The sequence below is a fragment of the Bos indicus genome, chromosome 9, assembly GCF_029378745.1.
Source record: "Bos indicus isolate NIAB-ARS_2022 breed Sahiwal x Tharparkar chromosome 9, NIAB-ARS_B.indTharparkar_mat_pri_1.0, whole genome shotgun sequence".
Classification (NCBI taxonomy): Eukaryota; Metazoa; Chordata; class Mammalia; order Artiodactyla; family Bovidae; genus Bos; species Bos indicus.
In genome coordinates, this window is record NC_091768.1 from 40,638,765 (window position 1) to 40,665,802 (window position 27,038).

General features: G+C 42.2%; 1 protein-coding gene across 3 annotated transcripts in view; it reads right to left on the minus strand.

The window, feature by feature from the left end:
• Window positions 1-12,693: 12,693 nt before the first annotated feature.
• The window catches only part of FIG4 (FIG4 phosphoinositide 5-phosphatase), a 172,215-nt gene continuing 157,870 nt past the window's right edge, over window positions 12,694-27,038 (minus strand). For all 3 annotated transcript variants that reach the window (XM_019967222.2, XM_019967223.2, XM_070795986.1), the window contains one exon: window positions 12,694-13,052. In XM_019967222.2, coding sequence (XP_019822781.2) covers window positions 12,875-13,052 — 178 coding nt within the window. In that variant the 3' untranslated portion in view covers window positions 12,694-12,874. The remainder of the gene's footprint in view (window positions 13,053-27,038) is intronic.

The following is a 27,038-nucleotide window of genomic DNA, read 5'->3' on the forward strand; positions in this document are numbered from 1 at the left end:
TTATATGCAGAGTACATCATGAGAAACGCTGGACTCGAAGAAACACAAGCTGGAATCAAGATTGCCAGGAGAAATATCAATAACCTCAGATATGCAGATGATACCACCCTTATGGCAGAAAGTGAAGAGGAACTCAAAAGCCTCTTGATGAAAGTGAAAGTGGAGAGTGAAAAAGTTGGCTTAAAGTTCAACATTCAGAAAATGAAGATCCTGGCATCCAGTCCCACCACTTCATGGGAAATAGATGGGGAAACAGTGGAAACAGTGTCAGACTTTATTTTTCTGGGCTCCAAAATCACTACAGATGGTGACTGCAGCCATGAAATTTAAAGACGCTTACTCCTTGGAAGGAAAGTTATGACCAATCTAGATAGCATATTCAAAAGCAGAGACAATCCTTTGCCAACAAAGGTTCGTCTAGTCAAGGCTATGGTTTTTCCTGTGGTCATGTATGGATGTGAGAGTTGGACTGTGAAGAAGGCTGAGTGCCAAAGAATTGATGATTTTGAACTGTGGTGTTGGAGAAGACTCTTGAGAGTCCCTTGGACTGCAAGGAGATCCAACCAGTCCATTCTGAAGGAGATCAGCCCTGGGATTTCTTTGGAAGGAATGATGCTAAAGCTGAAAGTCCAGTACTTTGGCCACCTCATGCGAAGAGTTGACTCATTGGAAAAGACTCTGATGCTGGGAGGGATTGGGGGCAGGAAGAGAAGGGGATGACAGAGGATGAGATGGCTGGATGGCATCACTGACTTGATGAATGTGAGTCTGAGTGAATTCCGGGAGTTGGTGATGGACAGGGAGGCCTGGCATGCTGCGATTCATGGGGTTGCAAAGAGTCGGACATGACTGAGCGACTGAACTGATCTGATCTGATCTGATCTGATGTTCCTATTGCCATTTTCTTAATTGCTTGTAGTTGATTTTGTAGATCTTTTTCTTCTCTTGTATTTCTTGAATATATAAGTCCCTTTAATATTTATTGTAAAGCTGGTTTGGTAGTACTGAATTCTCTTAACTTTTGCTTGTCTGAAAACCTTTTATTTCTCCATCAATTTTGAATGAGATCCTTGCTGGTTACAGTAATCTCAGTTGTAGATTTTTCCCTTTCAGTATAAAAAGCAGAGACATTACTTTGCCAACCAAGGTCTGTCTAGCCAAAACTATGGTTTTTCTAGCAGTCATGTATGGGTGTGAGTGTTGGACTATAAAGAAAGCTGAGCACCAAAGAATTGATGCTTTTGAACTGTGGTGTTGGAGAAGACTCTTGAGAGTCCCTTGGACTGCAAGGAGATCCAACCGATCCATCCTAAAGAAAATCAGTCCTGAATATTCATTGGAAGGACTGATAGTGAAGCTAAAACTCCAATACTTTGGCCATTAGATGCGAAAAACTGACTTATTTGAAAAGACCTTGATAGTGGGAAAGATTGAGAGCAGGAGGAGAAGGGGACAATAGAGGATGAGATGATTGGATGGCATCACCAACTCAATGGACATGAGTTTGAGTAAACTCTGGGAGTTGGTGATGGACAGAGAGGCCTGGTGTGCTGCAGTCCATTGGGTTGCAAAGAGTTGGACATGACTGAGCGACTAAACTGAACTGAATTTTAAATATATCCTGCCATTTGGCACCCCACTCCAGTACTCTTGCCTGGAAAATCCCATGGACAGAGGAGCCTGGTAGGCTGCAGTCTGTGGGGTCGCTAGGAGTTGGACACGACTGAGCGATTTCACTTTTACTTTTCACTTTCATGCATTGGAGAAGGAAATGGAAACCCACTCCCGTGTTCTTGCTTGGAGAATCCCAGGGATGGGGGAGCCTGGTGGGCTGCCGTCTATGGGATCAAACAGAGTTGGACACGACTGAAGTGACTTAGCAGCAGCAGCAGCATTCCCTTCTGGCCAGCAGGGTTTCTGCTGAAAGATCAGCTGTTTAGCATATGGGGTTTCACTTGTATGTTTCTTGTTGGTTCTCCCTTGCTGCTTTCAATATTTTCTTTGTGTTTAGTCTCTGTTAGTTTGATTAGTATGTGTCTTGGCAGGTTTCTCCTTGGGTTTATCCTGTATGGGACTCTTTGTACCTCTTGGATTTGATTGACTATTTCCTTTTCCATGTTGGGGAAATTTTCAACTATAATCTCTTCAAAAATTTTCTCATACCCTTTCTTTTTCTCTTCTTCTGGGACCACTCTAATTCGAATGCTGGTGCATTTGATATTGTCCCAGAGATCTCTGAGACTATCCTCAGTTCTTTTCATTCTTTTTACTTTATTCTACTCTTCAAAAGTTATTTCCACCATTTTATCTTCCAGCTCACAGATTTGTTCTTTTGCTTAAGATATTCTGCTATTGATTCCTTCTAGAGTATTTTTAATTTCAGTAATTGTGTTATTTGTCTGTATGTTTATTCTTTAATTCTTCTAGGTCTTTATTAATTGATTCTTGCATTTTATCCATTTTGTTTTCAAAGTTTTTGATCATCTTTACTATCATTATTCTGAATTCTTTTTCAGGTAGTTTGCCTATTTCCTCTTCATTTATTTGGACTTCTGTGTTTCTAGTTTGTTCCTTCATTTGTGTAGCATTTCTCTGCCTTTTATTTATTTTTTTAATGTATTGTGTTTGAGGTCTCCTTTTACCAGGCTTCAAGGTTGAATTCTTTCTTCCTTTTGGTTTCTGCCCTCCTAAATTTGGTCCATTGGTTTGTGTAAACTTAGTAGGGTGAGATTTGTCCTGAGTTTTTGTTTGTTTGTTTTTCCTCTGATGGGCAAGGCTGAGTGAGGTGGTAATCCTGTCTGCTGATGATTGTTTGTTTGTTTGTTTTGCTGGTTTGGTTTTGTTTTATTTGTGTTTTGTTTGTTGTTTAGATGAGGCGTCCTGCACAGGTAGGTGTGCTACATGTGGTTGGCTGATGCTGGGTCTTTATTCAAGTGGTTTCCTTTGTGGAGTTCTCACTATTTGATACTCCCTAGGGTTAATTCTCTGGTAGTCTGAGCCACCAGGGAAGTCCAATTCTCTGGTAGTCTAGGGTTTTGGAGTCAGTGCTCCCACTCCAAAGGCTCAGGGCTGAGCTCTGCTCAGGAATGAAGATTCCACAAGTGGTTTGTTATGGCATTAAGTGAGATTAAAACAAATATCCAAAAACAAGAAACCAAAGATGAACCTGAGACAAATGGCAGTTACAAAATCAAACAAATAATAATTAAAATAATGGAATATACACATATAGTATACACCCATGATCAAAGTGAAACAGCTCAATAAAAATAAAGTACAGTAGAATGACCTAGTGAATAAAGTAAATAAAAAATTCTATTTACCAGTTAAGAACATAACTAACTAAAGCAAAAACTGGAAAATGGAACTAAAGCAAGGTGCCAAATGGGGACTAAAGCAGTGAAAACAAAACTAACAAATATGTTGTGAGGACAGAAAAGAAAGAAAGAATTGATACGTGAAGTTAAAACGAGGTAGATGAAGAAGATGATATACATTAAAGATTAACTGCAAGGGGAAAATAATAGGAAAGACAAAGGCATAAATGTAGAAAAATATAATAGGTTTTTTAAAAAATTAAAAATATAAAGAGAAAAGAAAAAAGGGAAAAATAAAACTTCACACAACTGCAAAAGCCCAGTGTAGAGGCAGAGGTTTATAACAATAAGAAAAATTGTGACTGAATATACAAATACACATACACACCCATAAGCAAAATCAAAACAGTCCAACAAAAATAAAGTACAATAGATTGACCCAGCAAACAAGGGAAACCAAAAATTATATCTACCAGAAAAAAACTAACTAAAGCACAAACTGGAAAACAGAACTAGAGAAAGGTACCAATTGGGGAATAAAGCAATGAAAATAAAACCAACAAATATGTTGAGAGGAAAGAAAAGAAAGAATAGATATGCAAAGTTAAACAGGTAGATAAAGAAGTTTTATATACATTAAAGATTAACTGCAAGGGTAAAAAGTGGTAGGAAAAGCAAACAATTGAATAAATGTAGAAAAAATAATAGGTTTAAACAATTCAAAATTAAAAGTAAAAAAAAAAAAAAAAAGAGGCAAACTCAACAGACCTGCAAAAGCCCAATGCAGAGGCAGAGGTTTATAACAGCAATAAAAAATGTGACTGAGGGGGGAAAAAAAGCACAAAAGCCTAATTAGGTTTCATATTGCCAACAAAATCAACAACTACAACAGAGGGGGGGAAAAGGAAAAAAGAAAAAATCCAAAAGAATCTACAGAGCAAGTCAAAACATAAGACTAATAGATGTTTTTCTTGAGTCACTGCTGTCAGAGTCCTTTCTGTCACTGGGAGTCACAGTCCACCTCACCTCCCTAGGATGCCCTTCAACACTGTGCTGATCTCTGGACCTGTGGGGGCAGCTCAGACTCTAATCTTGTCCACTCCTATGTGTTTTTGCCTCCAAAGTCCACAGCTATCAAAACTAGTGTGTTTTCTTTTGTGGGAGTGCTCAATGACCTTTCATATGTATTCCATAGACAGAGTCTGCCTAGTTGATCGTGTGGATTTATTCTGAATCTTGTACAGCTGGTGGGGAGGTTTGGGGTCTTCTTCCTTAGCCACACTGTCCCTGGGTTTCAATTGTGGTTTTATTTCCACCTCTGCATGTGGGTCATCCATTGGGGTTTGCTCCTGAGGCCGCACTGGAGGACTTCGGTTTGTTCCTGTGAGGGCCAGGTGTGGAAGTGGTGCAGCTGCTTGGGTTGCAGGGGTTCTGGCAGCACCAGGTACTCAGGAGAGTTGGGGTCTAGGGCAGCAGGAAATACAGTGCTCTAGAAGGGTATGGCAACCACTATTGGCCAATACACTCCAGTATTTTTGCCTGGAGAAACCCCCTCCTTAACAGAGAAGCCTGGCAGGCCACAGTCTACAGGGTTGCAAAGTCAGACACTACCGAAGTGACCCTGCATGCATAGATGCAAGGCTTTTTTTGCCTGTGGCAGCTCTGCCCCAGTAAGTGTTGAGCATGAAGGTGGCGCAGCTGCTTGGGTAGCGGGGACTCTGGCGGCGCCAAGTGTGCAGGGACATGGACTGCCTGTGCCACAGGAGTTATGGCCCTATCAGAGTCTTTTTTCGAGCCTCTTGTAGCTGGTGATCAGAAGGCCTCTTTGGCCAGTCTTTTTCCATAGCTCTGCCCATTCAGGCACTTAGAGGGCTCCCTTGCCTGGGGTCCTTCTCTGTTGTTTGGTGTGTCAGGCACATAGAGGGGGCCCCCAGGCTGGGTTCCTACTCTATAGATTGGCCCATCAGGCACTTAAAGGGGCACCCTGAGTGGGGTCCTACTCTGTAGTTTAGCGCATCAGTCACTTAAAGGAGCACCTGGGTAGTTCAGCCTACCTTCTGAACTCTGTAGTTCAGTGCCCTCAGATGCATTTGATGGGCCAGCCTCTCAATTGTTCAGCTGTGGATGCTGGCATGTGGGGAGAGAGAGGCTATGGTGATGGCTCCACCACCTATGCATGACTTAGCAGTATCACCTTGCTTCTTTGGCTGCCCACCTTTCCTCCAACAGGCAATTCCCATCACAACCTCCTCCCTCACCTCCCCTTGATCCATCTCTCCAAAGTCAACAGCAGCCTTTGCCCTTGGATCACTCCACACTTCCCAAACTCTAGCTCCCAGCCGCTGCACCTTCCAGGGGACCCTCATCCTTCTCCTGGGTATACATGACTGCAGCAAGGACTGTCTGATTCTCATTCCATCTAGGCTGCCACAGATCAGCTGTTTCACTCTCAGCCTTAAATGTTTCTCCTCTGACTCAGACAATTGCCCCGATGTGGGGACTGGACTCCTGCTTCCGTCCCCCAACCGAAGACAGGTCCAATCCTACTAACACTCCTGTTTTCCCCCCTAGTTCCTTCATCCTACCAAGTTTTGCGTGGTTCTATATATTCTTTTCCTCTGGTCAGATACTCCTGTCCGCTCTCAGCTGGTGTTCTGCATGTACTTCTGTGTCTGAAGGTGTCTTCCTGATGTATCCGTGGAGGGAGATGTACTCCACGTCCACCTACTCCTCTGCCATCTTGTTCTCAAGGTGGAATCTTTGACTGGTTTGTTCTTGCTGTCTAAGGGACTCAGGAATCTTCTCTAGCACCACAGTTTGAAAGCATCAATTCTTTGCTGCTCAGCCTTCTCTATGGACCAATTCTCACATCTGTACTTGACTACTGGAAAAACCACAGCTTTCACTATATGGATCTTTGTCGGCAAAGAGATGTCTCTGTTTTTTAATACACTGTTTAGGTTTGTCTAGGTTTTCCAAGGAGCAAATACCTTTTAATTTCATGGCTGCAGTCACAGTCCACATTGATTTTGGAGCCCAAGAAAATAAACTCTTTCACTCTTTCCATTTTTCCCCATCTATTTGCCATGAAATGATAGGACCATATGCCATGATCTTAGATTTTTGAATGCTGAGTATCAAGCCAGCTTTTTCACTGTCTTCTTCACCCTCATCAAGAAGCTCTTTGTTTCTCTTCACTTTCTGTCATTAGAGTGTTAACCATCTGCATATCTGAGGTTGTGATATTCCTCCTGGAAATCTTGATTCCAGTTTGTCATTTATCTAGCCCGGCATTTCACATGATCTACTCTGCATATAAGTTAAGTAAGCAGGATGACAATACACAGCCTTAATGTACTCCTTTCCCAGTTTTGAACCAGTACATTTTTCCAAGTCTGGTTTTAACTGTTGCTTCTTGATCTGCATACAGGTTTCTCAACAGGCAGGTAAGTTAGTCCAGTATTCTCATCTCATTAACAATTTTCTAAAGTTTGTTATGATCCACACAGTCAAAGGCTTTAGCGTAGTCAATTAAGCAGAAGTCGATTTTTTTTTTTTTTTTTTGAATTCCCTAGCTTTTTCTGTAATCCAACGATGTTGGCAATTTGATTTCTGGTCCTTTGCCTTTTCTAAACCAAGGTTGTACATCTGGAAGTTCTTGGCTCACACACTGCTGAAGCCTAGCCTGAAGGAATTTTTTCCCTAGCATCTTTGGCAAGCTACTTTTTTTTTTTTTAATTTAATTGAAGGATAATTAATTGCTTCACAATATTGTGTTGGTTTCTGCCATACATCAACATGAATCAGCCATAGGTATACATATGTCCCCTCCCTCTTGAACCTCCTTCCCACCTCCCACCCCTTCCCACTCCTCTTAGGCTGTTACAGAGCCCTGATGTGAGTTCCCATTGGCTATCATGTAGCAAATTCCCATTGACTGTTTTACATATGGTGGTGTATATGTTTCTATGCTACACTCCCCATTCCTCACGCCCTGTCCTTCCTCTCCTCAGCCTACGACCGTAAGTCTGTTCTCTATGTCTGTGTCTCCATTGCTGCCCTGCAAATAAAGTTCATTAGTATCACCTTTCTAGATTCCATGTATATATATATGCATTAACATGTGATATTTGTTTTTCTCTTTCTGACTTCACTCTCTAGAATAGGCTCTAGCTTCATCTATCTCATCAGAATTGACTCAAATGCATTCCTTTTATGGCTGAGTGATATTCCATTGTGTATATGTACCATAGCTTCTTTATCCATTCATCCATCAATGGACATCTAGGTTGCTTCCATGTCCCAGCTATTGTACATAGTGCTGCAGTGAACATTGGGGTACATGTGAATTTTTCAATTTTGGTTTCCTCAGATTATATGCCTAGCAATTGGATTACTGGGTCATATTGTTGTTTTATTCCTAGTTTTTAGAGGAATCTCTATACTGTCTTCCAAAGTGGCTGTATAAATTTACATTCTCCTCAACAGTACAAGAGGGTTCCTTTTTCTCCACACCCTCTCCAGCATTTATTGTTTGTTGGTTTTTTGATGATGGCCATTCTGACAGGTGAGAAGTGATATCTCATCACAGTTTTGATTCACATTTTTCTAATAATGAGCAATGTTGAGCATCTTTTTATGTGTTTATTAGCTATCTATATGTTGTCTTTGGAGAAATGTCTGTTTAGGACTTTTACCCACTTTTTGATTGTGTTGTTTTTCTGGTATTGAGTTATATGAGCTGCTGTATATTTGGAAGTTAATCCTTTGTCAGTTGTTTCCTTTGCTATTATTTTCTCCTATTCTGAGGGATGTCTTTTCACTTTGCTTATAGTTTCCTTTGCTCTGCAAAAGCTTTCAAGTTTAATTAGGTCCTGCCTGTTTATTTTTATTTCCATTACTCTGGGAAGTAGGTCTTCGAGGATCTTGCTATGATTTATATCACACAGTGTCCTGCCTATTTTTTCCTCTAAGAGTTTTATAGTTTCTAGTCTTATATTTAGGTCTTTAATCCATTTTGCGTTTATCTTTGCATAATATATTAGGAAGTGCTCTAATTTCATTCTTTCAATGCAGCAGTCCAGTTCTCCCAGCACCACTTATTAAAGAGACTGTCTTTTTCCCATTGTATATTCTTGCCTCTGTTGTCAAACATAAGGTGCCCATAGATGGCGTGGGTTTATCTCTGGGCTTTCTATCTTCTTCCATTGATCCATATTTCTGTTTTTGTGCCAGTACCATACTCTCTTAATGACTGTAGCTTTGTAGTAGTCTGAAGTCAGGAAGGATGATTCCTCCAGCTCCATTCTTCTTTCTCAATATTACTTTGGATATTCAAGATCTTTTGTGTTTTCATATGAATTGTGAAATTTTTTATTCTAGTTCTGTGAACAATGCCATTGGTAATTTGATAGAGATTGTATTGAATCTGCAGATTGCTTTTGGTAGTATAGTCATTTTCACAATATTCTTCCCACCCAGGAGCATGGACTATCTCTCCATCTGTTTATGTCACCTTTGATTTCTTTGATCAGTGTCTTAATAGTTTTCTGTATACAGCTCTTTTGTCTCCTGGACTGCTTGCCCAGTTGTGTCTAACACTTTGTGACCTCAGGGGCTGCAGCATGCCAGGCTTTCCTGTCCCTAAGCATCTCCCAGAGTTTGCTCAACTTCATGTACATTGCATTGGAGATGCCATCCAGTCATCTCATCCTCTGCTGCCCTCTTCTCCTTAGGTAGGCTTATTCCTAGGTATTTTATTCTTTTTATTGCAATGGTAAATGAGATTGGTTCTTTAATTTCTCTTTCTTATTTTCCATTGATAGAGTATAGGAATCCTAATGACTTCTGTGTACTAATATTGTATCCTGCAACTTTACTAAATTCACTTATTAGCTCTAGTAATTTTGTGATAATATATTTCAAATTTTCTGTGTGTTGCCTGGAAAATCCCATGGACGGAGGAGCCTGGTAGGCTGCAGTCCATGGGGTCGCTAAGAGTCAGGCACGACTGAGTGACTTCACTTTCACACATTGGAGAAGGAAATGGCAACCCACTCCAGTATTCTTGCCTGGAGAATCCCAAGGACAGAGGAGCCTGGTGGGCTGCCGTCTATGGAGTCGCACAGAGTCGGACATGACTGAAGCGACTTAGCAGCAGCAGCAGCAGCAGCAGTATCATGTTATCTGCAAACAGTAAGAGTTTTACTTCTTATCCAATCTGTTGTTGTTCAGTCGCGTTTGACTCTTTGCAACCCCATGGACTGCAACACACCAGGCTTTACTGTGTGCTGTCCTTCACTGTCTCCCAGAGTTTGCTCAAACTCATGTCCATTGAGTCAATGATGCCACGCAACCATCTCATCCTCTGTCGCCCCCTTCTTCTCCTGCCTTCAATCATTCCCAGCATCAGGGTCTTTTCTAATCAGTTGGGTCTCCTACCATGTGGCCACAGTATTGGAGTTTCAGTTTCAGCATCAGTCCTTCCAATGAATATTCAGGGTTGATTTTCTTTAGAACTGACTGGTTTATTCTTCTTGTTCTCCAAGGGACTCTCAAGAGTCTTCTCTAGAACCATAGTTCAAAAGCATCCATTATTTGGCACTCAATTTCTTCATGGTTCAAGTCTCACATCCATACTAATAGATGTGACTAATGGGAAAACCATAGCTTTGACTACACAGACCTTTGCTAGCAAAGTGGTATCTCTTCTTTTGAATTCACAGTCTAGGTTTGTCATAACTTTTCTTCCAAGAAGTAAGTGTCTTTTAATTTCATAGCTGCAATCACTGTCCTCAGTGATTTTGGACCCTCAAGAAAATAAAGTCTGTTACTGTTTCCATTTTTTCCCCCTCTACTTGCCATGAATTGATGGGGCTGGATGCCATGATCTTCGTTTTTTGAATGCTGAGTTTTAAGCCAGCTTTTCCACTCTCCTCTTTTATCCTCATCCAGAGGCTCTTTAGTTCCTCTTTGCTTTCTGCCATTAGGGTGGTGTCATCTGCATATCTGAGGTTATTAATGTTTTTCCTAGCAATTTTGATCCCAACTTGACTTCATCCAGCCCAGCATTTCGCATGATGCACTCTGCATGTAAGATAAATGAGCAGGGTGACAATATACAGCCTTGACATACTGCTTACCCAATTTGGATCCAGTCCCATCGTTGTCTGGTTCTGTTGCTTCTTAACCAGCATACATGTTTCTTAGGAGGCAGGTAAAGTGGTCTTCCCATCTCTTTAAGAACTTCCCACAGTTTGTTGTGATCTACACAATCAAAGGCTTTATCATAGTCAATGAAGCAGAAGTAGATTTTTTGTTTTTGGAATTCTCTTGCTTTTTCTATAATCCAAAAATGTTGGCAATTTGATATGTAGTTCCTCTGCCTTTTCTAAATCCAGCTTGTACATTCTTGGTTCATGTACTGTTGAAGCCTAGCTTGAAGGATTTTGAGCATTACCTTGCTGGTATGTGAAATGAGTGCAATTGTGTGATAGTTTGAAAATTCTTTGGCAATGCCCTTCTTTGGTACTGGAATGAAAACTGATCTTGCCCAGTCCTGTGGACACTGCTGAGTTTTCCAAATTTGCTGGCATATTGAGTACAGCACTTTCACAGCATCATCTTTTAGGTTTTGAAATAGCTCAGCTGGAGTTCTATCACCTGCACTAGCTTTGTTTGCAGTAATGCTTCTTAAGGCCCACTTGACTTCACACTTGAGGATGTCTGGCTCTAGGTGAGTGATCACATCATTGTGGTTATCCAGGTCATTAAGACCTTTTCTGTTTATTCTTGCCACCTTTTCTTATCTTCTGCTTCTGTTAGGTCCATACCATTTCTGTCCTTTATTGTGCCCATCTTTGCATGACTTTATTTTTTGGGGGCTCCAAAATCACTGCAGATAGTGACTGCAGCCATGAAATTAAAAGACACTTACTCCTTGGAAGAAAAGTTATGACCAACCTAGACAGCATATTAAAAAGCAGAGACATTACTTTGCCAACAAAGGTCTGTCTAGTTAAGGCTATGGTTTTTCCAGTGGTCATGTATGAATGTGAGAGCTGGACCATAAAGAAAGCTGAAAACCGAAGAATTGATGCTTTTAACTGTGGTGTTGGAGAAGACTCTTGAGAGTCCCTTGGACTGCAAGGAGATCCAACCAGTCCATCCTAAAGGAGATCAGTCCTGAATATTCATTGGAAGGACTGATGGTGAAGCTGAAACTCCAATACTTTGGCTACCTGATGCAAAGAACTGACTCATTGGAAAAGACCCTGATGCTAGGAGGGATTGAAGGCAGGAGGAGAAGGGGACGACAGAGGATGAGATGATTGGATGGCATCACCAACTCAATGGACATGAGTTTCAGTAAACTCTGGGAGTTGGTGATGGACAGACAGGGAGGCCTGCCGTGCTGCAGTCCACGGGTTTGCAAAGAGTGGGACATGACTCAGTGACTGAACTGAACTGATACAGAGAACAAACATACAAGTACATTGTGTGTTCACCCTGACTGGTCATCAAATATCAAATCATGTAATGCAACTGCTTACTGCAAATGCTATGCAGAGGAACACAGTTTTAATGTTTTATTTTGATGTAATTTTATATTTACAGAAGTTCAAAGAACTTGTGTTTTGCTCTTTTCCATATTTACCAATTATTAATATCTTGCTGCATCTGCTTTATTGTGTGTTCTTTTTTCCTGAACCACCGGAGAGCACTTTGTTGACATCCTGTCACTTTATCTAGAAATATTTCACTGTTTATTCCCTAAGAACAAGGGCTTTCAAAATAAATTTTTATCAACACATAAAGTTAACATAAACCATCAGAATAAATTTTAAGAAGTGCTAACTACAAAGAAAAACTCTGCCTTCGTGTCACACAGGAGGAAAGTCTGGACCTGTTTTGCTTACTGTGATATTCCCAGACCTGCCATAGGGCCTGGCATAGAGCAGGCTTTTTTTTTTTTTTAAGAGTCATTTATTTATTTTTGGCTGCTTTGGGTCTTCATTGCTGAGTGTGGGCTTTCTCTAGTTGCTGTGTTGCGGGGGAGTTACTGTTCGTGGCAGCGTGCAGGCTCCTCGTTACGCCGGCTTCTCCTGTTGCGGATCACAGGCTCCAGGGCATGGGCTCAGCAGTTGTGGCACACAGGCTTAGTTGCTGTGCCGCATGTGGGATGTTTTGGACCAGGGATCAAACCTGTGTCCCCTGCGTTGGCGGGTAGATTCTTAACCAACTGACCACCAGGGAACCCTCACAGCAGGTCTTCAATAAATACTGTTAATGTCTAAACATGATGGTGTGATACTACATAACCACATTTCTAAGCAAAGTATTTCTAAAATAAAGCAAAGACAATGACAGCAAAATATTCAGTCATTTCTTTATTATTACCAATGATTAGTAATTAACCAGTTATAAAAAGAGTAAAAGCCTTCCGATGTAAAGGACTGACAGGAAATTACCTTTTTAAGATGAGACAAACAGGTTAGAATGCAAGTAAGTGGGACTTTGGTCCCCTTCTGGGCCCCCTGCGGGGACCTGCTCTCTCCTCACAGGTAGCGGTTCCTGATGTATTCTCGGTACATGGAGGTGTCTTCTTTCCCCAGGGGCTGCATGATACCTTGACTGGCCTGGATGTGGGCATGGAAGATCTCTGTAGACTTTCGGTCTACTTTTGGAGGCTGAACCTCATAGATGTTGTCTTGAGAGAAAGCGGAGATGGGTGTTCTGTAGAAGAGAAGGGAGGACAGAGCAACATTAAAGAAAAGAAAGGAGCACAGGGACCTGTGACCTCAAGAGAACTTGAGAGTCACTGACCTTGAACCAGTGAACTTAGTAACAAGCAGTGGTAGTGACCTCTCGGCTGGCTTTCTCCCCTGCATGGAGGACAGCAAGAACAGTGCCTGCCCAGGGAGCTCTCCCCTTGTGTAGGCTGGGTGGGCCCCCCTCCTCTGTTCCTGCAGCTCTGAGCACACCCATGTCTGTGTGCCCATCTGCCTCTCTCCCAGGACTCAAGTAACTTGAAGTGGGGGCTGGACAGACTTTTTTGCTCCCTTTTCCTGGTATCTGGTACATACCCAGTAGTTTGTTTTTTTTCACAGAAGACTTAGGAGGAATCAGTGAAGTAGGGGATACTAATGTATTCTACCTCACACATTGATGGCAGGAGTAAATGAGTTTATATCAGTAAAGTTCTCCCTTAGCCTGGTGCCTGGCACACTATTAGTGCTCAGTAATAGTAAACTATTGTTAACAATTACCGGAGCATAATTCCTTATCTGCAATTCTGAAATCCTCAAAGCTGTAATAACCAAACATGACTTTGCCAGCAAAACCTGACCCAATTGAAACTCATCTGGTGGTACAACATGCAACAGTCATCCCATTTCATGTGAATATTAATGTGTTTAGTTATCAGCCTCAGATCATGCAGGGGATGTTCTTATAAGGTCGCTAACACCCCCCAAATTCTGAATTCTGAAATACATCTGGCTTTATGCTTTTTAGATGAAAAGTTGGAAATCTGTAATAGGCAGCTTCCTTCCTTTCTGCGGTGATTTGAAAAGCACCCAAGAACTTCTCAATTCAAAAGTATCCCTCTATTCCTGCCCCACCTAGCCTGCCATAGTGCTTGAAATTTCCATCCACCCTTGGGGAAGGCAGCGTCTCCAAAAAAGACCTTGTCAAAGTGTAGCTGGGTGCCTGACACATCCTTAGTTCATCGTAGTGTGAACACCTGCTAGTTACTACATCTTTAGCTGGGGGCGGGCCCTCCAGGAATGAGTCAACCACCAAATCAGGTGCACTGCAGAGTGAGTGTGCATGGAAGGTCAAGATGAGGCCATGGGTAGGCGAGGATGCTAAGCTAGACCTTGTGAGGGACTGGGGGTACAATGACAACACACTCCACCACTTAGCCCAGGGCTTGCCCTGCAGGGGGAAGGGACACTTCTCCACTTCAGGGTACTAAGATAACAGAGAAGACATCTGGAGGATCTGTTCTGCTGAGTTGGGACCTCAACCATGCTCATGGACATCTTGTCAGGGGAACAGAAAGGCATCCCAGATGCCTGGCTGTTGAGTTAGCTGGGACTCTTAAGCTGGGGCAGGGAGGCGGGATTCCCTGCAGTCAGAAGCAGAAATGAGCCTCAGAAGCAGCCAGGTCTGTACGTGCAATGTGAGCATGTTGTGGGACACTAGGCAGGTGCAGTGAGTGACACACAGCCGGAGACAAGAGCTGTACAGTAAAGCCCTCCATTCTCACAGGACGCATTACAGTTGAACTTGGGTCTTTCTTACTTAGGGCTTCCCTGGTGGCTCAGATGGTAAGGAGTCTGCCTGCAGTGTGGGAGACCCAGATTTGATACCTGGGTCAAGAAGATCCCTTGAAGAAGGAAATGGCAACCCACTCCAGTATTCTTGCCTGGAAAATCCCATGGACAGAGGAGCCTGGCGGGCTACAGTTCATGGGGTCCCAAAGAGTCAGACACGACTGAGTGACTTTATTCTCTTTCTTACTCTTCTAAAAAAGTCACGTTATCTCCCTGTACTCTGCCTTTAGAAAACTAACACATCCTGCCATGACTGGATACTCTGCTTTAAAAATGGCTTTGAAATAAAATATAACTCAAGGCCGAATGTGCTTTCTGGAAGTCAACCTCAACTGTTGGACCTCGGGGGTAACATAGTTAAACTAAAATTTGGTAAATGGTTTATGAAATACTCCTATTTTTCCAAAGCACTATAATAATTTTACATAATCTTAGACTATATCCTTACATAAGAAAATAAAAACCAAAGGATGTAGTGATTTACTTAAAATTAAAAAAAAAAAAAAGGCCAAGGTGAAAGAATCTTGAGATGTCTGAATTTCAGTTTGAATGCCAGCTTGGCAGCAGTGCTTTTCTTTTCTTTTTTTTTTAATTTAAAAATTCTTAATTGCTAAAAATGCCAACCATCATCCAAGCCTTCAACAAGTCATACTGTAACACAGCAGTAACATCAAAAGTCATTAATTCACCATAACAATTGTAATAATTGTTTTTTTTTACAATATTGTATTGGTTTTGCCATACATGTTAGTTATTCAAATATCTGTGGTTAACATGAGGAATAATTGGGATGATTAATATGTGAACTCTTCTCAATTTTCCCTCACAAAAACAGAGCAACTCCTCAGTCATTTACACAATTCAAAACAAGATGCTAAAATCTTTTAACAGTTGATAATATTCAAGGTCAAGCCATTTTAACCTGAACCCTTAAAAGGGGCTCCTCCATTAGTGGTTTTAGAGATTGCCATCAAAGTGCCAGCCACAGCAACACCTCTGTACCACACCATCCATACCTGTCTAGCATCTACATCCTCCATTTTACAGATGAGACACTTGAAGTCAATTTAAAAATGGAACTAATGGTTTCTGTGCTTTGAAGCCTGGAACCCTGTGTACATTAACCAAGAGCTTTCTGGCTGGCATCACACCAGAGAGGTACCAAACCTTAATGCAAGTGAGAAAGGGAGAATCCAGGTCATTGTTTTGTCCTTCAGAAGCTCAGCCGAGTACCCGGGTGGGCAGGCTGGAGGGAGAGCAGCAGAGCCGGTCAACCACGACTGGGGCCACGGAACAGCCGCTTCCACCCAGTGCCTAGAGTTTTTTTTTTTTTTATCAGGAGTCCTCACTCTACTTCTCAGTAAACAGTGTCACTGCCGTGTGGAATAATGGAAAACGCATTACAAAGATGGGAAATATGAAATATCCAACCTCAGCTTTTAATGGTATCAGATTGAGTGGCAGGTGGGTTTAGGGCTCCAGCACTACCTCAGTGTGGTTTCAAAACAATATAGGGAGTCAGAAAACGCATCAATCAGCCCTTTTATCTTTTTCATTCAGACAAGATTCAAAGTCTATATTAAACAATGAAATTGTAATGTTAGAATGTTTATTATTGGATTTGGGCCAGAAAGGAGCTTAAGACATACCCAATACTTTTGGCACGATCAGAAAGAGGAATGGGAAGAAAGGGATTTACAAAAAACCCTTTGTTTCCTCATTGTACTTGCACATCAAGAAATTTATCCCGATGAGCTCTTCCTGGTCTTTAGGCAGTGGCTCTTCAGGTATGGTCACCAGACCAGCGGCATCTGTGCCACCTGGGAATGTGCTAGAAATACAAATTCTCAGGCCCTATTCCAGGCCTGCTGAGTCAGACACTCCGGGGATGAGGCCCAGCAAAGGTGTTCAGTAATGGGCCCTCCAGGTGATTTTGCTACTCATTATATTTTGGGCTCCAAAATCACTGCACATGGTGATTGCAGCCATGAAATTAAAAGATGCTTACTCTTGGAAGGAAAGTTATGACCAACCTAGACAGCATATTGAAAAGCAGAGACATTACTTTGTCAACAAAGGTCCATCTAGTCAAGGCTATGGTTTTTCCAGTGGTCATGTATGGATGTGAGAGTTGGACTGTGAAGAAAGCTGAGCGCCGAAGAATTGGTGCTTTTGAATTGTGGTGTTGGAGAAGACTCTAGAGAGTCCCTTGGACTACAAGGAGATCCAACCAGTCCATCCTAAGGGAAATCGGTCCTGGGTGTTCATTGGAAGGACCAATATTAAAACTCCAGGATTTTGGCCACCTTATGCGAGAGCTGACTCATTTGAAAAGACCCTGATGTTGGAAAAGATTGAAGGCAGGAGGAGAAGGGGACGACAGAGGATGAGATGGTTAGATGGCATCACCGACTCAATGGACATAGGTGGGGTGAACTCTGGGAGTTGGTGATGGACAGGGAGGCCTGGCATGCTGTGGTTCATGGGGTCACAAAGAGTCAGACACAACTGAGCGACTGAACTGAATTGAAAGGTTGAGAATCTTTGGTCTGAGATCAAACTGTGATTTAAAATGCTAAATAAAATCTTATTCGCAGTCAGTCAACAGCACTGAACATTTTAAAGTAGGAATTTCTTCTTAAATGATGTCCTACCACCAGCCCTACATTGAGCAGGCATCATTTAACACTTAACTGTAAAGATATAAGTAGCAATATTCCATTTCCTAATGAGGAGACACTTGATTTCCCTGTTGGCTTATGCAAGGCAAGGAAGAAACATAAAACCATCCAAGACCCTCACAAGGGGGTGCTGGCAGGCACCTTGTCTCTGAAGGCACTGGAAAGGGATGGAGGTAATCCCAATAACACTTCCATTAGTCTTTTTATTAGCTTAAACGGCCTTTGTTTATGAGTAAAAAGACCAGTATTTCAACACTAAGTGATGTGGAAATTATGAGACTATTTTCTTACTCATTCCAGTAGAGAGAGATGGCTTATTATTGTGCTTTCATAGTGGAAAAAAAGGTTCCATGTTTCTCTCCTGTCCATTAACAGAATTATTGTTTTTGGCTTGTCCTCACAGTCCTATTCAAATCCTAGTAGTCTTTTCGGAGATGAAATATTATTACAAATTTGCAGGCTCATTTCTCTTATCTACAAAACCAAGGCCCATTTTCAGGGGGTCTCTGTATCTCCCCTCAAGGAATGTTGCATTCTTAACTAATTCATTTATGCACTGCTGAACCCACTCAGTGCACCGAAGATTATGATACTTAGCCTTAACTGCTTCGCAGAGGTAAAGTATCCACCTGTCAATGCAGGAGACATGGGTTTGATACCTGGGTTGGGAAGATCCCCTGGAGTAGGAAATGGCAACACACTCCAGTATTCTTGCCTGGAAAACTCCAAGGCCAGAGGAGCCTGGTGGGCTACAGTGACTGGGGTAGTAAAGAGTCAGACACAACTGAGCACACACGTGCACACACACACACACAAGAAACACTTTAGGCAGAAATTCATTAGACATACTACATGTTTTTAAAGAAGATGCTTATTGGTGCCCTTTTATGCCTATCTTCTTTCTTTCTAAACTAAATATATTTATTTGGCTGCCCTGAGCCTTAGTTGCAACACACAGGATCTTCAATTTTCACTGTGCCATGTGGGATCTAGTTCCCTGACTAGGGATCGAACATGGGCTCCCTACATTGGGAATGTGGAGTCTTAGCCACTGGGCCACAGGGAAGTCCTTATGCCCTTTCTTAAATATGCTCTTACTTGTTTGCTTATAATGTGACCGTGTACTAAAATATCTGTACCTTATACTTGGATGCATAACTAATGTTTGAGTCCCTTTAAAAGTTCCTATTGATGACTTTTCTAACTTAAACATATTGCTGCTAAGTCACTTCAGTCGTGTTCGACTCTGTGCGACCCCACAGACGGCAGCCCAAGTTAGGCTGTTAGACACCAGGCTCCAAGTTAGACACCAGGCTCCCCGCCAGGCTCCCCCGTCCCTGGGATTCTCCAGGCAAGAACACTGGAGTGGGTTGCCATTTCCTTCTCTAACGCATGAAAGTGAAAAGTGAAAGTGAAGTCGCTCAGTCATGTCCGACCCTCAGCGACCCCATGGACTGTAGCCTTCCAGCCTCCTCTGTCCATGGGATTTTCCAGGCAAGAGTACTGGAGTGGGGTGCCATTCCTACCAATATTTTGGCCACCTGATGCGAAGAGCTGACTCATCTGAGAAGACCCTGATGCTGGGAAAGATTGAGGGCAGGAGGAGAAGGGGACAACAGAGGATGAGATGGTTGGATGGCATCACCGACTCAATGGACATGGGTTTGGGTAGACTCCTGCAGTTGGTGATAGATAGGGAGGCCTGGCATGCTGCGGTTCATGGAGTCGCAAAGAGTTGGACATGACTCAGTGACTGAACTGAAGCATTTGTTGATTTGACAAGAAAATATTTAACTGGTCAGATTGAACTGCTTTCTGGATTTAGTAATGTCATGATGATTTGTGGTTGGTCATAGAAGAATTAGACAATACTTGAATAATTTCAATAATCTTATACTTGTGATACTTTTCCAATATGCTAAAATCTTATACTTTTTCTACAATGAGCATTTTGTCACACACCAAATCCATTTGACCTTTCCAGAAAATTTAGTAATGGTTCTAAAAACAGGATATATTTCCCCCCTGTTGCTACTACAAACACCAAGTTTTCCCAAGTTGCTGTTTTCACATCACCAAATGGTTCTCTGTTGCTCATGACTGACAAAATTAAAAGAATATTTCAGTTGAAGAGGCCCTTATATAAGACCCTGTCCAACAGCCTTACTTGCAGACAATGGCCATTAGGTCATTCCTCAGGGCAGGATCAAAGTTAATCAGATGCTCTGGTCTCAGTGGGGCAAAAACCTCAGCAAATGTCTTAAAAGAATAAGAAAGCACAAACCCTTTCTTATTCTAATTCTCTTTCTGCCGGCCTTGTAATTTTTATTAGGAAATAACATCCCTTATTACTTTCCTGGCAGAGAGGGGCCTATGGCACACATTGCCATGCAGTGATTTTCTCTCTTTCAAGCTTTTAATACTGCTCAGAGCCTTTAGCCTTCAGTTTGTGGGTACCATTCTAACATCTTTTTGTGACCATCCATTGCTTCTCTTAAGCTTCCTTATTAGGTTGCTTGATCTTGTATCTTTCCAACTAAGTACTCAAACACTGAAGTCTAGTCATGAATCTGTTCTACAAAGATGATACAGTGAGAATGTGTTTGGTTCTTTGAGTTAAAAAAAAAAAATCAAGATACTGCTGAATATTACTCCCATTCTGTGTACAAGTATAGACACCTAAGTCCAAAATACAGCTCTCAAACCATGCTTGTCTAATATGGTAGCCATTAGCCACATGTGGCCATTTATACTTATATTAAATACAATTTAAAATTCCTCAGTAGCAATAACCACATTTCAAGTTCCTTAAAACCACATGCAGCTAGTGGCTACTGCACTGGAAAGTACAGTATAGAACATTTCCATCATTATAGAAAGTTCAACTGGACTTTTCTAGAAACTCTTTCCTGCTATTTTTTTTTTCCCTCGGGAATTCTGAGTATCTCTTTCTAAACACATTTTATTGTTTATATACTTTCAAGAATGTGAATTCTCTCTTGTTTACCTTTATCCCCAATGCCCAGAAGAGTATCTGGCATACAGTAAACATTTAATAATTATTCCCTGAATGCATGAATGATGTCTGGTTAAGGAAGATGATTTTATCTTGAATTTCTAAATTCAGAATCTGAATGCAGTATGATTTGGTTTACTCTGGATGATACGGAGGTAGGATTCCCCAACAGAAGTCTGGCAAATTTTAAGCTCCTTTCCTCAGATAACCCATAAAGACAACAGGGGCTTTATGTCCTATCTAGGACACTGTCCACTTCCCTCAGGGGAAGCTGAGGTGCTTTCTAGTGGCACAAAATTATCAAAGCTCAAGAAACAAGAGTGAGGCAGGAGGGGTGTGTTCTAATTGCCCATAAATCGCCCATTTATGCTACTTATTGCTTGCTCTTTGTGACCCTTTAGACTGTAGCCCGCCAGGCTCCTCTGTCCGTGGGATTCTCCAGGCAAGAATCCTGGAGTGGGTTTCCATGCCATCCTCCAGGGGATCTTCCTGAGCCAGGGATCGAACCCGCATCTCTTAAGTCTCCTGCATTGGCAGATGGATTCTTTACTACTAATGCCACCTGGGAAACCCATTAACAATGACTTAGATCAACAAATTCACTAAATGGGCTGAAATCAAGAGGAATGCATCAATCTTCAAACCACTTGTAATAAAACGAAAGGCAAAAGATGTTCCTATATCCTGGGAGGCAGGCTCTGCCTATGTAATTCACTTTTAAATACCCTGTCAAGCCAGGTTCAATGTTGGAGATATGGGTAAGCACATTTGCTGCCTTCCCCTCCACAGGCTTCCCTGGTGGCTCAGATGGTAAAGAATCTGCCTGCAATGCAGGAGACCTCAGTTCAATCCCTGGGTTGGGAAGATCCCCTGGAGAAGGGAATGGCTACCTACTCCAGTATTCTAGACTGGAGAATTCCATGGACAGAGGAACCTGGCAGGTTACAGTCCTTGGGGTCACAAAAAGTTGACTGAGTGACTGACCCCAAGGGCACTCTCATGTATCTTTGGGTAGACATACATGAAATCACAAAGTTAAGGCCACAGGCTTGAGGGCCAAGCACTTATCTATGCATTAGGACATGACACCATTTTATTAGCTGCTGATAACATTCTAAACATCATCAAGGTAAAAATTAAAAAGAAAAATTATTTCTTGACAGGAATTCTATCTTACACACACAAAATGCTATGAACCTAATGCATGACTTCCCCAAAGTCCAATTAAATTTTCAGTCTTGTTATGCCGTTGACAGCTGGCATGAACATGATACAGAATAGTCTACAAATCTGATTCCTTCAAATCCAAACACATTCCAAACTCTTAACAGCTGCTATTATAATGGATGACTGGACTGTCCTCCAGCAGGGACACTGGAAGGGATGTTCAAAATTTCACAAGCAGGTTAAAATGCATTAAAGCAAAGATGACAATAATGCCAGTCCCTATATAACCCACCATTAGAAGAAGCAAGAGGTGTGATGCAAAGGAACTGAAGAATATAATCTGTGCTGATGGAACATAAAATGCACAACCTTGCAGACCCAGGGAGCAGGAGGCACTGTCTATATATAAGGCCCTTCAAAGGCTCAGCAGTAAGGAATCTCAACTCCTTAGACAGATTAGGTCTTTGTAGATTTTGATAGGAGAGGAGTAGGTGCCATTGGGTATGGAGTGTGAGGACAGCAAAACCTACTGTGTTTCTCTAACACATCTCTGCCTTCAATGTGTCAGGGAGGCATATGAGTGACAGGCCAGCCAGAAAAGCACTGCAGTCTCACCAAAGTTAGGATTTTATGCCTAAGCCTAAAAGCCACATCAACAAAAGAGAAAAGTTATTTATAGATCCAAGTACAGTTCAGTTCAGTGGCTCAGTTGTGTCCGACTCTTTGCAACCCCATGAACCGCAGCACACCAGGCCTCCCTGTCCATCACCAACAACCAGAGTTCACCCAAACTCATGTCCATCGAGTCAGTGATGCCATCCAGCCATCTCATCCTCTGGCGTCCCCTTCTCCTCCTGCCCCCAATCCCTCCCAGCATCAGGGTCTTTTCCAGTGAGTCAATTCTTCGCATGAGGTGGCCAAAGTATTGAAGTTTCAGCTTCAGCATCAGTCCTTCCAATGAACACCCAGGACTGATCTCCTTTAGGATGGACTGGTTGGATCTCCTTGCAGTCCAAGGGACTCTCAAGAGTCTTTTCCAACACCATAGTTAAAAGCATCAATTCTTCAGTGCTCAGCTTTCTTTGTAGTCCAACTCTCACATCCATACATGACCACTGGAAAAACCATAGCCTTGACTAGATGGACCTTTGCTGGCAAAGTAATGTCTCTGCTTTTGACTATGCTATCTAGGTTGGTCATAACTTTCCTTCCAAGGAGTAAGCATCTTTTAATTTCATGGCTGCAATCACCATCTGCAGTGATTTTGGAGCCCAAAAAAATAGTCTGACACTGTTTCCACTGTTTCCCCATCTATTTCCAGTGAAGTGATGGGACCAGATGCCATGACCTTAGTTTTCTGAATGTTGAGCTTTAGGCCAACTTTTTCACTCTCCTCTTTCACTTTCATCAAGAGGCTTTTGAGTTCCTCTTCACTTTCTGCCATAAGGGTGGTGTCATCTGCATATCAGAGGTTATTGATATTTCTCCTGGCAATCTTGATTCCAGCTTGTGCTTCCTCCAGCCCAGCGTTGCTTATGATATACTCTGCATATAAGTTAAATAAGCAGGGTGACAATATACAGCCTTGACGTACTCCTTTTCCTATTTGGAACCAGTCTGTTGTTCCATGACCAGTTCTAACTGTTGCTTCCTGACCTGCATATAGGTTTCTTAGGAGGCAGGTCAGGTGGTCTGGTATTCCCATCTCTTGAAGAATTTCCCACAGTTTATTGTGATCCACACAGTCAAAGGCTATGGCATAGTCAATAAAGCAGAAATATATGTTTTTTTCTGGAACTCTCTTGCTTTTTCTATGATCCAGTGGATGTTGGCAATTTGATCTCTGGTTCCTTTGCCTTTTCTAAAACCAGCTTGAACATCAGGGAGTTCACAATTCACGTATTGCTGAAGCCTGGCTTGGAGAATTTTGGGCATTCCTTTACTAGTGTGTGAGATGAGTGCAATTGTGCAGTATTTGAGCATTCTTTGGCATTGCCTTTCTTTGGGATTGGAATGAAAACTGACCTTTTCCAATCCTGTGGCCACTGCTGAGTTTTCCAAATTTGCTGGCATATTGAGCGCAGCACTTTCACAGCATCATCTTTCAGGATTTGAAATAGCTCCACTGGAATTCCATCACCTCCACTAGCTTTGTTCATAGTGATGCTTTCTAAGGCCCACTTGAATTCACACTTTTGAGGATGTCTGGCTCTAGGTGAGTGATCACACCATCGTGATTATCTGGGTCATGAAGATCTTTTTTGTACAGTTCTGTGTATTCTTGCCACCTCTTCTTAGTATCTTCTCTCAGAGTTGCAGTAAAAGAATAAAGAATACTTCCCTCCTGCCCCAAACCTTTTGAGAGTAAGTTACAAACCTGCTTTCCTATCTCTCCCTAACGTTTGAATGGGTGTTTTCTATAAATAACATTATTCTATAAAATAATAGTACAATCTAGTAAAATCAGGAAATTAACATTAATCCATTGCTTCCAGCTAATCCTTCAACCCCACGAAAACTTTTGCTAGTGTCCTCCAATGTCCTTAATCTCAAAGGGAACTAGTCCAGCATTTCACACTGCGGTTGGTGGTCATGTCTCTTTAGTCTCCTTCATTCTGCAACAGTTCCCCAGTCTCTTCCTTGATTTTCATGACGTTGACACTGAAGAATATAGATCAGTGATTCTGTAGAACAGCTCCGTATCTGAGTTTGTCATGATTATTATTGGCAGTTTCATAGCCAGCCTTCAAATTGGCCCCACTTCCTATTATTCAAGGATTTTCCAGGCGGCACTAGTAGTAAAAAACCTGTGCAGGAGACATAAGAGACTCAGGTTTGATCCCTGGTTCAGGAAGGTCCCCTGGAGGAGGGCACGGCAATCCACTCCAGTATTCTTGTCTGGAGAATCCCATGGACAGAGGAGCCTGGCGGGCTACAATCCACAGGGTCACTAAAAATCAGACACGACTGAAAGAACCTAGCACACGCACGCCTATTATTCAAACCCTCACGAGTCTCCTTTCACATGGTACCAGAGTAGGTCTTTGTAAGCAAGAGCATAGAGCCAAAGTGGTTAGGTTACGGAAGTGATTTCTTGGATCACTTGTTCTGGGGCAAGCAAACGTCATGTTGTGAGCAGTCCTACATAGAGGCCCAGATGGCAAGGAACTGAAGCGTCTAGCCAACAGCCAGGAGAAACTGAGGCCTGCCAACCATGTGAGTGAGCATGGAGGTGGATTCTTCAGGCCTGGTTAAACCCCAAGATGTCTATCGTTCGACAGCTGGACTTTAACCCTGTAACAGACCTAAAACCAGAGTCACCCAATGAAGCCACTCTCAGATTCCTGACCCCAGAAACTGTGACAAAAACAAATGTTTGTTGGCTCCCGGTACATAATGCATACAGGCAAGAATGTCATAGAAGTGATGGTGGGTGCTTTTCAGTACAGTCTGTCGCGTGACACACAATTTCAATTCATGTCATTACTAGTCATCTTTATTTTAGTCCCTTGATTAAAGTAGAATCTTCTGGGATTTTCCATTGTGAAGTTGCTCTTTTTTTCTCTCTCTTTTAATTAATGAATATTTTGTGGGAGATGCTTTGAAACTATGTAAATATTCCGTCAAAGTTTCATTTATTGTTCTCAGTATGAGGTCTTGGATTTCTATCTTATTGGATAGGATATAGTGTATTACTGTCATTATTTGTTTTAATGTTCAAACTGTTTCAAATTTCACCTGAGTCCTTTCAGCCTGGTTCCTGTGTTCTCTGGACATGTCCTCATCATTCTTTAAGTATGTCTTTGATTTCTGGCACAAGATGTTCTAAACTCATCATGTTCTCTGCCTGCCCCAGCCCTGAAATCAGTCGTTTCTCCAAGGACCTCTGGTTCTTTTTAGTGGAAAATGGTATTACAGCCAAGGAGTGGGCACTGGGTGTACCTACTACCAATGGATATCACTGCTCCCAAGCCCACTCAAAGGACATATATCCATTTAAATATATTCATATATGTAAATATATACAACCAAGCAAACATACACATATGTATCTACAAATATATGCCACATATATTTTATATACTCTATAAGATAAATGTATATATTTGTAAGTATAATATAAGTATAGATTTATATCTTAAATCCATAAGTTCATACTCATATCTCTAATTGTAGGGTACTCTGGGGCTTCCTTCATAGCTCAATTGGTAAAGAATCTGCCTGCAATGCAAGAGACCCTGGTTCGATTCCTGGGTTGGGAAGATCCCCTGGAGAAGGGATAGACTTACCCACTTCAGTATTCTTGGGCTTCCCCTGTGGCTCAGCTGGTAAAGAATCTGCCTGCAATGCGGGAGACCTGGGCTCAATCCCTGGGTTGGGAAGATCCCCTGGAGAAGGGAAAGCCTACCCACTCCAGTGTTCTGGCCTGGAGAATTCCAGGGACTGTGTAGTCCATGGGGAGTTCACTTTCTTTCTGGGTTTATTCTGTCCTTCTCCCTTTGCATATTAGTGACCTCCTTGTCCAACAGTGAGAAACATGGTTCCCCTTACCTTTATTATATTTCTTTAATTCATTCCTGCATATATAAACAGCCTCCCATCACCACTGCATCCACCCCTTCCCCCACAAAGTATTAGTTGCTCAGTTGTGTCAGACTCTTTGCAACCCCATGGACTGTAGGCTGCCAGGCTCCTCTGTCCATGGGATTTCCCAGGCAAGAATACTGGAGTGGGTTGCCATTTCCTTCTCCAGGGGATCTTCCCGATCCAGGAATCAAACCCGGGTCTCCCGCATTGCAGGCAGACTCTCTACCATGTGAGCCACTAGGGAAGCCAAAGACGCCTTCTATTCAGGCACTGACTCCCTTCTCAGAGACACCACCCTCATGAATGCCTTCTTTATCCCCTTGGGCCCCAGGCCACCCCTCTACATGGATACTCACACCCACTGCTCCCTGTTCAGCCTGCCCCTACCCATGGATGCCAGCCTCACACACCCAGGCCTGAACTCCGCATACAGGATCTGTCCTCTGTAGGATGCCCTTGTCAATCCAGCTGGGCTCCGAAAGGCTGTCACAGGCTGCCTCCCCTTGCTCTGCTCCAACTGATGGCTTTAGGGCTGACTTGTTCAGGGAGGGAAAGGGGAAGAATAGGCCTCTGTGATTTTATAATGGATGTCAGCACTGAAAGGAACATTCTCTCCCCACCCCACCCCCGGCCAGGTGAATTGTGAATCTCATCTGTAGTGGGTTCCAAATTTCTGGTTACACCAGAATACCCTGGAAGCTTGCAGAAATACAAATCTCAAGCAAACAAAAGACAGCACTAAAAACAGGGAGAAACCGAAGCATCCTTAAAAAATAGTTATATAGATTATAGGGAGGCTTTCATTTTTCATTTTAGACTTTTGGTTCCTCTTTACATTTTCTACATTTATACATCTATGTATATTCATAGGATTATGGCCCATGTTTTTTATAATTTTATATATTAAAAACATAATTAGCAAGATTATTAT